General features: G+C 44.0%; 2 protein-coding genes and 1 pseudogene across 5 annotated transcripts; 1 reads left to right on the forward strand and 2 right to left on the reverse strand.

Moving 5' to 3' along the window:
• Positions 1-98: 98 nt before the first annotated feature.
• LOC133895448 (uncharacterized) lies at positions 99-8,651 on the reverse strand. Of its 2 annotated transcripts, none has more exons than XM_062335764.1 (6): positions 8,507-8,651; positions 8,302-8,384; positions 4,936-8,203; positions 4,274-4,530; positions 2,939-3,529; positions 99-2,603 (listed from the first exon to the last, which is right to left on the reverse strand). In XM_062335764.1, exons 3-6 carry the CDS (start codon positions 8,170-8,172, stop codon positions 191-193), a joined length of 6,498 nt encoding a protein of 2,165 aa, XP_062191748.1. In that variant the 5' UTR covers positions 8,173-8,203; positions 8,302-8,384; positions 8,507-8,651; the 3' UTR covers positions 99-190. The 2 variants fall into 2 exon arrangements, with proteins under 2 accessions (XP_062191748.1, XP_062191747.1); XM_062335763.1 differs by having other exon boundaries at positions 8,302-8,423; positions 8,507-8,644.
• Positions 8,652-8,721: 70 nt separating this feature from the next.
• LOC133895452 (uncharacterized) lies at positions 8,722-10,955 on the forward strand. 3 transcript variants are annotated; one of them, XM_062335769.1, is made up of 7 exons: positions 8,722-9,006; positions 9,128-9,215; positions 9,318-9,401; positions 9,753-10,042; positions 10,133-10,206; positions 10,408-10,501; positions 10,628-10,955. In XM_062335769.1, exons 2-7 carry the CDS (start codon positions 9,186-9,188, stop codon positions 10,680-10,682), a joined length of 627 nt encoding a protein of 208 aa, XP_062191753.1. In that variant the 5' UTR covers positions 8,722-9,006; positions 9,128-9,185; the 3' UTR covers positions 10,683-10,955. The 3 variants fall into 3 exon arrangements, with proteins under 3 accessions (XP_062191753.1, XP_062191755.1, XP_062191754.1); XM_062335771.1 differs by having other exon boundaries at positions 8,723-9,215; positions 9,753-9,828; positions 9,970-10,042; XM_062335770.1 differs by having other exon boundaries at positions 8,723-9,006; positions 9,128-9,203.
• A 54-nt stretch (positions 10,956-11,009) lies between these two features.
• LOC133895451 (V-type proton ATPase subunit D-like) lies at positions 11,010-11,904 on the reverse strand (annotated as a pseudogene).
• Between the last annotated feature and the right edge of the window lie 3,605 nt (positions 11,905-15,509).

Genomic DNA, 15,509 nt, shown 5'->3' on the forward strand with positions numbered 1-15,509 from the left:
AAAACTGAAGCAAATGGCATTTTTTAAGTGGCTGCAAAGCTCAGATGTGTAAAATGAAATACAGTTCACTGCGTCAGGGGGCATAAGTAAAGCATCTGTGGAGTGGTAAAATTTGTATAAAAACAATTAATCTTTAGTCTTACAACAGATGAACAACAATGAAGAAGAATTAGTTGTACATGGGCAAAAATTATCTGATAAGGAAATACGGATCAAAACTTGGACGTGAACTATCCACTTGGTCCTCTGGCTCATTTGGGGATCTGAACCTCTCATGCGACAGTTTTACCAGAAAATAAAGGTTAGATATCAAAGGGTTATTGAGGAATGGTGTGATAAACCCTTGAAGATCTAAAAATTCTTGCAAATAAATTGCATGATTGTCCTCCAGTTGTTCCAGAGAACCCGATTGTGTGAGAGCATATAAGCCTAGCAGATTTGCATACACTGATACGAACACATCTTTATGGTTACCTATGCCGCCAATCCAATCAGTTTCCCCCTCTTTCTCAAGATAGCCACTGGTCAGTGATGTGAGCTGGTTCAAAAAGCCCTCCCTCCAGTTCTGCAGGAACAATTCAGTTTTTCCTCCTGTATCCACCTGACATTTGGACTGCAAAAGCTTCTGAATATTAGAACAGCAGATTTGACATATCAACAGCTTCTCCTCATGGTGGTTATCTATTTCTTTATCAAATATCTGACGGACTAAATCTCCATGGGAGTTCAGAGTGTTACCAGTGTCCAAGACTATCCTTAACAAGTACTCGATGTATTTCAGCCAGTGGCCAAACAAAGAAGTTAGATATTCAAAGCTCAATTCAATAACTCTATCAACTTGCAGTGGTGTGGAATCATCACAGAAGGTATTAGCTGAACCCTTTGCTATTATTTTCTGAACATTCTTCGCAAGTTCTTGTCTTAGATGGGCATCCTCATCCTCCAGCAATTGAATGCATATGAACCATAAGTCAAGTATCTTGCATGTATAAAGACTGATAAATTCAAAAGCACTAGCTTCCATGCATTTCTCTTTGATATGGCCTTCATCACATTCTGAAGGGAAGTACATGTTGGACACAGACGAAGCAACAAAGCTTGCCTCTACAAGAAGACCCGAAGCAACAATTGCCTCAGCAACAGCCCTTCGAGAATTCACAGTTTCCGATGGTGCACTTCGGTTCTTAACAAGACTGACAAAGAAGTTTGCTCTAAGCATGGCATCAGAAAATCTATTCCCTTCATTGATTCTGACAAAGGATGCAGAGAGCCCAGCCATCATAACACCATTCCTAAGTAATTTAGCAAACTGCTTCATGCACATACCCATGCAACATAGAATTATTTCTCTGGTTTTTGCATGAGACAGGGTGCTGTTCAAATGAACTAATCTGTCCCAGAAGGGCAAAATTGTGCTGGTATCTTCTCCATTGTTGAATGGACATTCCATGTTCCAGGAAAAGATTATCTTTAGATTATAATAAAGGCACTTCGGGTGTTCTTCCACAAATAACCGCTCCATTAAAACAGGTTGCAGATTGGCTCCTGCCCATTGGTGCAAAATGTTTCTATTATCACCATGTATGATTGATTTTGTGAGCCGAAGAATCCTCTTCAGGGCTGTAATTCTAACATCATATGTAGGATCAGCAAGACATGACATAATCTCCTTATGTAGTTCAGGGAGGGATACCTCCTCGCTAGGCATCTCTGACATGATTGAAGTGGGTTCACCAAGTATTTTGAACTGAACATCTTCCTCAGAAGTTTCATCGTGTCTCTTAGAAAGACCAACGCAGCTGAAAAATGATTCAGTTGCTTGTTGTTGAAGTTCAATCTGGGTTGGATCATGGAATGCATATCGGGTTGATGTTGTATTGTTCAAGCACTGGGAGCTCAACTCTAACAGCAGTGTCTGGATGACTTCGGTATGTCTGCTTTTCCCTGTCCTTGCAACATCAAGCATGAGATCCAATACCCGCAAGTAAGATGTACTTACTACAGGGCATGAGCATAATTTGGTGCAGCCAAGCCAAGAACATCTTGAGAGAACCTCAATTAGTTGGCCAAGAATCTGATCCTTCTTGCTACTGTCTGTCAAACACCTAAAGTTGTTATCCAGAAGAGAAGACAGCTGCAGCAAAAGGCCATGAATTTTATTGAATGAAAACGACTTCGAAAGCAGAAGTAAATTTCCATTTCCCATATTAGCTGACAAGGGAGGATCAGAACACTGAACGCTGTGAGTTACCAATTCATGATTTCCATGAGGCAAATTATCCAGTATATCACCAACAACGTGCTGCAGTCTCTCATTAGATACCAAACCAATTAATGCCCTTGATGCAAGGACACGAACCCGGTAGTTACTCTGGGTAGCACACCTTTGGATGAAAGGCAAAAGCAAAAAAGGGTCTAAAGAATCGTCAGTTCCACAGCTTATGGGTGAAGGCTTAAGCCTTGATAGAAGAATAAGAATAGGGCACAGGCTAGGGTGTATGGCTTTCGCAATGTGTGACTCCAAATTGCTGGAAAATCCATCAGCGAGCAGTTCAGTTGCGATTCTGAGTTCACTAGAAAGGAAAGGATGAAGTGCTGGGTACCTACATAAGAAAACAAGGCATACATTTCAATTAAGTAGTTGAATCCACCTATTGAAGTACTAATTAGTCTGAGCACTTTGAATATAGATGTTTCACTACAAATAAACACAATAATAAAAAATAATGGAAGCAATAACCATCTGACTTCAAAACAGTAATGATGCCAAATTCATAGTCATATATCATGTTGAAAAGACTGAAGTGCTGAACCAGCAAAAGTACCAACTTTATACTTGCAAAGGATAAAATTCCTGTCTTTCACAAATAGAAGTAACACAGTATAACATTACATGACCACAATTATCACATTGCAAACATAAATGTTATGAACTTACCTGTGGAAGAATTCAAGGCCAGTTAATGATCGTCGTGCTGATTCACGTTTGTGCACATTCAGAAACCCAACCATGCGACGAACCAGTGCAGTATATGCAAGGCAAGCTGCATTGCGCACTTCCCAGTAGGGAGATGAAAATGCATGTATTGCAACTATTGTTGCCTCAGCACTGAAACCAGAAGTGTCAGTCGCCAAATTTGCATCATTAAAGGCAGCTCTAAGCACATTGAACACATGCACTGTGGGAACAACGCCCTCATCTCGGCTTTTAGATAAATTTCCATTAGAATGTACACTTACGGTAGTTCCTGATTGTGACTCACATAGCTCTGCACGACCATTTGTTATTCCAGACTTCTGGTTGCAGTCATTCTGAAAATTAGCTAAAGATGTCTTCGCAAATTCTATCAGCCATTCTAATGCCCTTGGAAGTAGTTTCTTTGGTGTTCCTTCCGGCTCTGCCAGGAACAGGGCGATGAAAGCAGCAGGAATTCCTGCACTCCTTCTTAGCAAATCATCCACAGTTTGCCCTTTAGCAATTGTCCTATCCATAAGTAGCACCATCCATGATTCTGTCATTTTGCAAAGCCTGTAAATGATGACAAAGAAAGATCCTCAGCAAGAAGGATACAAGCTACCAAAAAAGTTTATATTCACATGATACACGATTGTAGATTCTGGTTTAGCTAAATGTTTCAGCCCCATTTGTCACAGCTCCAGATCCAAGATTTCTTGGAGCTCAGTAGATCTAGAGCTATGGGTGGATTGAGGGTATTTAGTTGGCAATCTGGTTTTTATTTTGGACTAAAAATAAAAGCTTAAACCACTTTATTTTATCATACAAACTCCAGATCCAGTATGGATCTCGGAGCTGGAACTGTGTCAAACATGCCCTTCAACTCCAAATACAATAAAATCTAGAATTAGATACAGTAAAAAACTCAGTAAGGTACTAATGTCTATGAGACCATGATTCCATTACCACAATAAGGCATTTTTAATGACTCAAACTGTTAGAAGGCATCTGAATTTCATCCATCAGAATGTAACAAATTTACTGGTGTCCAGAGTTAAGGTATATATGCATCAGAATATGACTCAATTTATTCATCTGACATATGATTGTAACACAAGGATGAAACCGACAAAAAAATTGATGTGTTTTTTGTGATGTCTCACAAACTCAGGAACTGAATTTCACTTGTTGATGAGTTATTGATATAAACATTTCTAATGTAAATAAGAAATGTAGCACTGCAGGTTATATGCGCATGAAATCCCATTCTTTAGGTAAAGAGGTTCAGCAACCTGCCTCAGTGAGCATTGAACATACCTTGAATCATTTGAGCAAAGAAGACGATTGCAAAGGGCAGTAAGCCCAGCCCTTGTCTTGTCTATTGCACCATTATGCTTCATTTTAAGAAGAACTTGTAAAAAATGGTCACCCATTGTCTCTAACTGTTCCACATCAAGAATTTCCGTAGGCATGCTTGTCTCAGTGTTGTCAGACAAACCATTCTGAGATGAATTTGAATGAGAACAGCCAGGCAACGAAATTTTCCTGATGATAGTTCCAAAAAGTAGACTGACCTGAAATATGAAACGGAAAGGTTCATTATAGAAAAAGACATTTAAACACAATATAAAGAAAATTGCATTGCAACAATGATACAAAACTGAAATAAAATATGCAGCTCCTCAAAAACAAGATCTCCTTCTCAATTTATGAATTAGTCAAAATTATGACCTAAAGCAGGAAGAGAAGGCTTACAATAAACGCAACATTACAGTGGCCAGAAACATAATTTCTGAAAAACTACCTGCTAGGAAGTAACTGTTCATCACGTACTCACATTACGGTTATAGTATATCATAGCTAGTAGAATTTGCAAAGTTGCTCAACTAATCTGGAAAAAGGTAAGAAAATGAATCTGCTGAAAAGTAGACTTTTTTTTATAAAAAAGGTAAATAAGTGGTAAGGAACCAATTCATTACCTCCTTCATAGCAAGCCAGCAACCAACCATAACAACATGGTCGGCTGGTTTGCCATTACTCCCTGGTTTTGCGTTCTTCTCTTCTATTTCTGAAGCAGTATTAGGTTGATCCTCATATACATCTGAGAGGAAGGAACCATCATCAATCACGTCATCCATATCATATGGCATATACCATGCATCAGAAGAAACCACCCACAGTGCCAACGAAGTTACACGCATTATGAGTTGAAGAAGCTTTTCTACCAAGCATCTCATTTCAGAAACACATGATTGTACTACCTCAGAGTTCCAATCCAACTCATCAAATGTGTAGCGCAGGGTAAGAAGAACTCCATGAACAAAGCTTTTCTTACATGCTTCAGAAAGATCCCTCTCACCCTCTTCAACAACAGCACAGAGCCACCGAATGAGCGATGAAATATATTGTGCAACTGGGTTTTGACTAGTAGTAACTTCTGTATCGCCATCCATAGATTTTGTGTGACATTCAAGGCAATCACTTTCTTCAGAAAACACAAGAATGCATCCAAGCTCCAAAACATACTTCCTAAATATAAGACGGAAGGTTAATGCACCAGCATCACTTTCTCGGACTCGTGGGCTTAGCACAAGTTTTTTTGCCCATCTGATAACATCATTTATGGATGTACTCAAGGAAATTCCAGGTAGCGGTGTTGGAAACTGCAAGAGAATGCGAAAAGAGCTTTCCCTTAGCCTGTCCCAGCTATCAATTATAGACCCTACAAATGAAATTGTTGAATCTGGTAATGTTATGCTGTCATTATAAGGATAAAGATTGTTCCTCCCTTCAGAGCAGCAAAGAGGCCATACATCTAGTAGTGTAAGAATAAGCTCCATTGCAATTGTTTTCCTTTCGTAAGGACCAGAAGGGTAACAGGAATTAAACAGAAAGGAGCTCAGCCACTTCATGAATTGGAAGAGATCTTCGGCCCTCCGGACAACATCGGCCTTAGCAGTATCAACAGAATCAGCTCCTTTAACACTAGAGGTTGAAGATGGAACCCATGACCCCTGCTTTACATGTCTGTCAAGTGCTGTTCGCACCCTAGCAAAAAACTTTCTAAATAAACTTGTCCATTTCATTTGAAATGCTGTCGAGCTACAACGCATATTCAATGGGACTGCCTCTTTAAGCAAACTTAGTTCCAAGGAGGATGGAAGACTTGATGTCTTCGGATTTAGAAAGAGAGATTCAGCTGCATCTATACGGAGACTTTCATCACTGTGTGTCAGTGCCAAAGCAAACCAATTAACAGGCACTGTAACATTAATCCCTCTAACAGATATAACTGCAGCACCCGTATTATCCTCCTGCTGAGGCTGTGATAAATTATCAGAATCCAAATCAATGTCCCCTTCAACAAGAGCGAGATTTCGAGAGACCTTAAGCAGTGAAACAAGAGCAGCTATACACTGGTCATTTTTCAAAACAACGTCTAGTTTGGTTGCCTTTGCACTTGGGCCAATGGAGATGAATCCAAGCATTGCAAATATGCTATCTGCATCAACTTCAATTAGAGCGGGTAGAGCATAAGTGGTTAAGTTAGAACGTAGTTTTGAATTTCCAGATACAAGTCCCCGCATCAAAGGAGGCAAGCACAAAACTCTGAAGGCATCGTATCCTTGCTCAACACCATCATCATTCCAACATTCATCTCTTAAAGTCTCCATGAAGCATTTTAAAAATGTTGTCACAGCGCAACAAACATCATCATCTATGTACGCATAAGCAGTTTCTGAAAGGAGGGCTGGTTCCAATCTTAGAAGAGATTTGGCACCCAATCGCTTTGTCAAAGAAGCTAAAGGGATATATCTCCCTTTACATCGAGGACCTAGGCGAAGTAAATCATTTGCAATATTGCACAGGAATAATTTGTTGTTTTGTCCATGGCCTTCTGATGGAATACATATTTCCATATCTAATAGGAGATCAAAGATTAAATGCACCTGTTTTACTGTCTGACTCAAAGGATCTTCCAGGTTCCTCCATATGATTTTCAATATACAGTTGATAACATCTCTTGAAAAAGGCTTATAGTCCCTAGAGAAGTCAGTGAAATCAGCTAAAACAGAAGTCTTTATCTGCTGCAAACATATTTGTGTCACTGTAAGAGCATGGAAATTGAAGTGGCTATCAATTGGATTCTCACAATGCTTGCAAAGCTCAGGTAAAATCCCATCATACAATACAGTCCATACAGATCCATTGGAATGAAGCAAGCGCATGTTGAGTATTGTCCTTGGAATAGATGTCAAAATCCCTCTTAGCAAACAAAGTCTACTCAAAACCGAAAGATCTATGATTTCTTCACACAAATCAAAATCAGAAAGCACATTGTGCCCACGTAGATCTTTTCTATCTTCATGATCTGCACAGATACCGAATAGACCTTGGGAAATAAACTGGCAAATCTCCTCGGCGCTCATGAAAATCTGAATTGCAGCACAGAAGCTTACTCCAGAGGCCACCAGACAATCCCTTGAAAAGGCAGATGACTTGAGAACAGAGAGTATTGTCCTAACAGCACTCCTGAAGACATCAGAAGCCTTGTCAAGGCCAGTAAACTTAGACGGGTAGCGCTGCAGCAGGTAGTACATGCAAGACATGGCCTCCTGGCATTGCTCCATCACAACTGGAGATGGCCGGGACCCATCACCAATGTCTCTAGTCACTCCATCAAGCCCATCAACAACATCCAATGCCATGATCTCTGCACACCTCTCTACCGCCTCATCCAAAAATCCCAACTTTGGGTACCCAATCAGCGACAAGGCCGCCCGAGAAACCGAAAATCTTTTCTTTGCCTTGCTACCGGAGCTGCCATACTCCTCACAGAGCGACGCAAAGCACCCGCTGATCACAGGGGAGAATTTCTTGCACTTGGCGAGCACGGATATGAGCGTCCGGTGGAGAGGAAGGGAGTTCTCAAGGAAGAGGATCTCCAGGTAAAGCTTCGTGGCGACAAGCACAGCATCATCAGGAGTCCCAGGAGTAGAAAGAAACTGCACATATGCAGAGGCAAGGTCCTTGACCACGGCGATTTGCGAGTAGGTGGAGGTCAGGGGGGTCAAGTTGTTCAATTGGGTAAAGAAATTGGACGACGTGACCTCGGCCGGCGCAAGAGCTAGTGCTTCAAGGTAGTGCCTGGGGAATACAACTGAAGTGTAGGTATACCGGTGTCGATGCTGCAGTGACCTCCACTTCGCCGACATTCTCCCCCTAAATTAGCTCCTTCCCTTCAATCTGAAGGATAACAATGAACAAAAAAAATGAAGCTTCCATCACAATCGCACTAAACTCTGTAACAGGCATACAAAAAGAAGCAAAAGCGATGGGTTCACCTGAAATCAGCTAGTTCCACTAGGAATCTTGCTCCACGAATCCAAAAGAAAAATAACAGCTTGTTCTACCACGAATCTTGCTCCTGATAAATGACAACAAAGTTCATTCGGTCGGTTTCGATCTGCGCAAACACAACGATGAACTATTCGAGCTGAATTGGGACACGCAAGGGGGGAGCAGCGCTCAGGGGACGGAGAAATTCACCTGCACGCAGCAGCCGCAGCGGGAGTAGCGGCAGCCGCAGCTCGCTTCGCGGAGAAATCTCAAAGGGAGGAGCGAAAGGAGGCCGGGGTTTAGGGTTCCCTTTCCTGATTCCCTTTCCCTCGCTAATGCTGCTGCTGTGATCTGACCAAAATGCCCCTACCCCTCTCAAGTCTGAACCTCGCCCTCGTGCGTCTCGCTGTCTCTTCTCCTGTGCTTTGAGATCCGCGCCGCGGGCGCTTCCGGACTCGCGGTCTCGCCGGCGAACGGCTCTTGGAGATGCCCGCCGCCGCGGCGCGCTGCCCCCTCCTCTGGCGGGCTCCGGTGGCCCCCTCGCGGCCCTCCGTGGCACCGTCTTCCCCTCCGTCATGCGGCGGCGTCTCGGCGAGGGCGCTGGGGGCGGCGGTCGGCGACCGGTGTACGGCGGGCTGCTGCTCGACGGTGCTCCAGGTGGCGCGGCTGGTCGCCGAGGCGTACGCCTCCCTCGACCGCCGCTACGATTCGTACGCCTCCCAAGAAACCACCTTTCTCGCGCTTGCTTCCCCGTCTACGTCTCTCTCGGACATTTCATCGAACAAATGGCGTGTGGTGTTGTGGTGTTCGTGACATTGGGTCGTTCTCCAGGTGTGACCAAGCCTGAGAAGAGCGTCATGGAGGGGTTCAAGCGAGCCTTCTCAGCTTCATGGCCGAAGACGCTCAGGTACCAGGCAACGTACGTGAACGCACAATAACTGAATGTTCAAGGTTTGAAGTTTGTGTTTTGTAGTGTTAGTCGTCAAGGTGATGATGTGTTGGGTTTCGACTGTTATTGCAGGGAGATGGGCGGCCATTTTGGAGAATTGTGGTAGCGGAAGCGACCGGATGCACTGATAATTATTATTTCGAAGAAGTACATCAGGTAACGTCGCCGTGTTCTTGGTGTTGTGCGAATGCATAGTTGTAGTTTGCGGTAGGGCTTTGTGATTGAATGTGAAGCAAGCAACAGTGTTCTGGATATGCTGTTAGCAAACAATGCCCAGACAATAAAACTTGACAACTCCCATACATTTTTTTTTTTTGACAGTAGTATATCTGGGGGCCTGGTCTCATTGTTTCGACCAAGAGATGTAAATGATTCATTTACATGGGCAAATATTTCTCGAACTAATTTTTTAGAAGTTGAAGGAAACATTACAGGTTACTGGTGTGTCAAATGTTCATGTCTTACTCATACCATGTGGCCAATGGATGAATTGTTCTCATATTTTAGTATTATACACATGGAAATGCTTGGTGTTTGCCTGTTGGAGGAGACACAACACTGTGTGAACTGAAGGATGCTGGAGGTCACAAGCCCTTGTATCTTCTTCCGTTTTCAGTTCAAGATCTTCATTTCTCCATTTGTTTACTGCAATTTAATTTCTGGCTTTCCGCATTCAGGCCCTTATCTGAATCTCTTTCATCTGTACAAATGGCTCATATTTTAGTTAAGCTAGCTGTTGTATCTAACTTTGATACACGGCTACGGAAATTACTTAAGGACCTCAATGTCTCAGATATGTAAGTACTTATATATTGTTTGATTGATGTTTTTGTATGTATATTTTTTGCGAGTAATGGTTGTATGCTAACAGATCTTGAGCTCTCCAGGTTTGATGCCATTGTGGTATCATCCGAAGTTGGATTTGAGAAACCTGCTCCAGATATCTTCAAAATAGCATTAAGTATAAAATAGAATTTAGTTTTTGAAATTAATTTTTTGTTTGAGCATATGCATGATTCTTGATACACTGCAGTATTGAAGGTACTTCTTGCAGTCACACTCACGCCCTCCCTCCCAAACTAGAAGCTTCAGCACGTGTTCTGTGAAGGTTCAAATCATGTGATCTTCCTACAGAACTAAGGTCTTGTTTTCTGTTTGGCAGATAAGATTGGTGTGGAAGCCAGCAATGCAGTACATGTAGGAGATGATGAAACTGCGGACAAGGCGGGGGCTAATGCTATTGGACTTGAGTGCTGGTGTGCAAAGTCTTTTCCTTTTTGGTTTCTTTCCTTGTGAAGATATCATATTTCTACCATGTTTTGTTCTTCTGTGATTAACTCACTGATTATTGTATATCATTTTCTGTCACATTTATTTTTTAGGCTGTGGGATGAGGATGTGAAGACATTTTATGAGATTCGGGACCGAATTCTCTAACAGATCCACAATAATTGCAGATTTGGCTACAAAATCATCGCTTCTTTTTTTCCCTCCTTTTTTAACGGTTGCGTTCTGCTTTCATGTAGTAAGCTCATATCAACAGTAATATAATTGTTCTTCAATTCATATTGAGCTTCTTTTCCTCACAGGCAGCAGAGCAGATGAGTACTTGATGTGTACTAGCTTGCAAATTGCAAGCTTTTTTTTTGTGAAACCAAATTTCAAGTAAACATTATTCTTAAATATATTGTGTACAGACGTGAAAGTGCAGATTTGTTCCATGCCTGAAACAAAACTGATGAAACACACATGTGAAAATCGCGAAAACTACTGCTGCTGCGTTATGTAGAGATGGAATACACGTAGCTTCCAGGCATAGATTATTATCACAAGGATTGCATATGCATTGACACACTCCTGGTAGTGGCATGGACACTGACATTCCGCGCCGGGACCAGCCGGATGATCAGAAGATGATGTCCTCGTCCTTGGCGCCGTTGTCCAGCATGCTGGTGGCGGTGCCAACGGAGACACCGCGCTTGAGCGCAACCTCGCCAGCGACCTTCTCCTCGGCGTAGAGCCTGGCGGTCTCCTCCTGGCGCTCGAGCTCACGCTGCTTGCCCTAGATCTTCTTGAGGCAGAAGAACTCTTGGCTCTCCTGCTCGTCGAGCTCGTTTTTTATGTAGGCGATGGTGTTCTCCAGCCGCGGCTTCACCACGTTGTCCAGCGCGTTCACGCGCCGGTTGGTCACCTTGATCGCTGCGTCCAGCGTCAGGAACGACGTCTGCAGCGACGCCAGCTCCACCAGCACCTCCACGGCGCGGGCGTAAGGCGCGCGGCAGGCGGACAGCTGCTGCCCGCCGCCGGCGAGCCCCGCGAGCGACGTTGAGGAACCACCGCCGCCGTCGGCCAGGTAGTGCTCGAAGCGTGGGAGACGGACGCCGGCGATGTTGTCCTGTGGGCCCGCACGCGGAGGCTGGCGGGGCCGGCGACGGACTGCTACACGACGTGGCGGAACGGCACCCCGGCAAAGTAGAGCGCCTCGGCGAGGTAGAGCGAGGCTGCGCGCATCGCATGGCGTCGCCCATGGCCTCCTTGGAGGCGACGTTGCGCTTGAGGATGGCGCGGAACTGCACGGTGAGCTTGGCCGGCCGTGCCTGCACCACGCCAGCGTCGTCACTGTTGGCACCACGTTCAGCCGCTGCCCGTGCCCCGTCATCCCGCCGCACTTAGTGAGCGATTGCATTGCGTTCACGGAAGCGTGCAACATCTGTGCACGCACTGGGACATGAAAAAACAGTTTTTGTTACCAGATCAGTTGTCGATGTACTACACAACATTAGCATCGAATGAGACTATCTTCAACGGATTTCCTTCACGAGTCATATTTACTTCGCGAAGGTATTTTCATTCCATTCAACATTCCAACGGTTTCATTTCATAATTCCATTTACGAAGGGATTCTCAAGATCATTTCCTTGACCTCCAGATTTTCGCGAATCCTTTTGAAGGGAAACTGTTGAAAATGAGAAAAAATAAAGAGAATATAAACGGAAAGGGGAATCATAAAGAAAATAAAATGAAGGGAAAATAGTTGGTGATGGCATAAGGCCCTGATTGTTTCAACTTCAGATTGTGAATTCTGATTTTTATAATTTAAAGCTGAAACAAACAGACAGATGATAGAATCAGATTGTACTATAATCCAACAATCCAATTATGAAAGTGCGAAAGACTAAAGTACTCATCGCACTTTCATTGAATTACCTGTCACTGCCCTTCCCTTTTCACCCCGCCCCGACGCCTCCCCCTCCCTCGCTTGCTCCTGCGGAACCCTAGCCACTGCTGTTGTCGAAAGTACGCGGATCTGACGCGGATGGATCCGCTGGACCTCAACACGGAGGCGCTCGAGGTCGACGCCGCCATTGCATTTCGGGACGCATTGCAATCTCTGGCGCCCGAGCCGGAATGGATCACCGACACGGAGGGCTCGTTCCCCGGCGTGAAGGCCGTTCCCGACGCTACTTCTCTTCCAGGCAGTGTGTCCCATCTCGGCGTTGCTCTCCATCTCGTCACGGCAGCCCGCCCAGTCACGGCGGCTCGCCCCAGTGCGGCTCGAGTGCTCAGGCGTACAGGACGCCTCACCCCTCCGCCGGCGTGGCAGGCGGCACAACAACCGATGTGGCAACCGGAGCATCTGACGTCCCTCCCCCCCATCTGTGCCATCTTTGGTAAGGCCATTTCGGGCCGTGCTTGCAGTTATCGCTGCACGTGCGCGTTGAATTCTATTTTGACCCTGGTTGTGTGTGCCCTTGCTGTCGCGCGTCTCCATCGAGTTGGGTGTTGCCTCCAGCCATTAGTGTCGTTAAAGCGTTATGCTCCGGTGAAAGGATTGAAAGGCACAAGAGGGGGGGTGTGAATTGGACACTAATTAAAAACAACTTCTATTGAATTCTAGAACAATACGATCAAACTAGAGGAAGACAAGAAAACGAGCAAGCTAGAATACAAAGTAAATGCGAAATTGAAAGCTTGTAAGAAAGTAAATGCTCAAATCTAAATGCGGGAAAGTAAAGAGATGGGTAAGAAGACACTAATTTTTCTGAGGTATTGAGGAGTTGGCACTCCCCTAGTCCTCATTGGAGCATCCACCAAGGATATTGCTGTCCCTTGAGTCACTAAGACTCAAATGCTCCCTCATGATTGTCACTTCTCCATCTCCGAATTGGCGGATATCAAACCAAGTACATTGCTCTTCTCAGGGCTCCCACAAGAACTTCAAGAGCTCACCAAGACACATCCAATCACCAAAGACCGGCTAGGTGTTGCCAACACCAAGAGTTACAAGCCAGTAGCTTCACTTGACCAAGATCAAGCTTAAACTTCAGCTAGATACACATTTGCTACTCTCTAAGCACTAATGATGTCCTTAATATTCAATTATGGATTTTGCAAATCACTCTAGTGCTATATCTTGCTTCTTGATGACACACATAGTGTATGGGCTCCTCTGGTTTGCAAAAGAATAAATTAAGACCGAGTGAGGGAGTATATATAGGCTAGCGATCCAAATCTAGCCACTGCCCAACCACCCACACTTTTTGTGAGCATCGGATGATCCAAGGCGCACCAGCTCACATATGTCGGACCATCTAGCGTGTACCTTTTTTGAAAACTAACCAATGCTAGTTGTCAATAGCTGTTACTGTTTTGAAACACTCTGGCGAAGCTTCCTGTACTCACGCGCGGACCATCCGGTGTGCACAATCACACCAAACCTGCTGAGAAACTTTCTCTAGAAAAATTGCTTCGCTGAAGTCACCTTGTGTGTGTCGTACCATCCAACGAGTTATAATCACTTCTTCTGCCTAAATTTCGGTTCTGTATATAAAGCTTCGGCGTGAATCATCCTCAACGTCGGACCATCCGGCGTGTTAACTTGAAGCACTTCTTCTGAAAGAATACTCCGGCGAGTTCAAATTGCTAAGTGTCGGACCATCCGGCGTATGAAATTTTCTCTCGACTCGTCCAATTCAACCTTTCTCGAGTTCTAACTTCTTGACAACTTATCAATGGGCTTCTCTGAGCTACTTAGTGCTAAAATTTCACAAATGTGCATCCAGTCAAGTCTAGACTCATCTAGGTCAAGCTACTACTCTTAGCTACTCTTTATAATACGATCAAAAGACTAATAAATATAACCTATATTACTCTAAGTGTCTTGCATCTCCTTATGACAGTTGGAACTAGAAGATCCTTAATCTTGATGCTCATATCCTTTGATCGTTCATGGAATCACCTTAGGGACTAAGAATACCTAATGATCATTATGAACTAAATTTTTGATACCCTTCAAAACAAACTTGTTAGTCATAATGATACGGTTGTCATTAATCACTAAAACACTTCTCACTTACCTAGAGGCCTAGATGCTACAATCTCTCCATTTTTGGCGATTGATAACAATACAAAAGAGAAGATAAAGATATGAATTGAAGTACATTCTATTATACTAGGCAATTTATGGCAAATAATAATTAAACAAGAGAAAACCTAGCTACTAGAACAGCCTATCATGCTAGATGAATAAGAATTAAACAAGTACGAAATTAAACACAATGTGATAACAAGCGAAACACATAAATAAAGAGAGCCAAATAACATGTCATTATATCAAAATCCAATAAGATACAACAATTTGAACCTAACTACCCAAGCTCCCCCTGAAATTAAGACTCCCCTAACACACTCTCCACCTATCACTAGACTCTCTCGCCCTTTGGCATCTAAGTACCAAAAAGAGACAACTAGACATCCAGGGCTGGAGGAGACGAAGGAGCTGCTGATGAAGGGCGATTCTCAAACTAAGATATGGAGGAGGAGTCAGAGCTGGAAGGACTGTGACCTTGGGCGGCTACCTCCTGGTCGATTTGACTCTACACTATCCAAAGAGTAGTCTATCTTGTCAAGCGCTAGTTGTGCAACTGCTAGAGGCGGCTCGACTGACTGCTGCTGAACAGGGATTGTCGATTGTGGAGAGGTCTCAAAGCTAAGAGGTCCAGTGATCAAAGGTGTCATCAACAGAGTAAACACTGGCCTCTGAGAAGTCACAGTAGGCTGAGAAAAGACTCCGGTGGCGAAGAGTGCTGAGAGCAAGAAACCTGACACTGGAGTACCCAAAAGACCGCTGACACTGCCTGGAAGAGGACTCGAGGCTGGAGCAGCTGCACGAGGTGCAGCTGGCAGTTGAAGGCCTATAGCCTGGAACAAAGATCCCAAACAACCAGAGATGAAAGTGAACATCCTGTCGTTGTTCTCTCTGTC

Source organism: Phragmites australis, chromosome 16, assembly GCF_958298935.1.
Source record: "Phragmites australis chromosome 16, lpPhrAust1.1, whole genome shotgun sequence".
NCBI lineage: Eukaryota > Viridiplantae > Streptophyta > Magnoliopsida > Poales > Poaceae > Phragmites > Phragmites australis.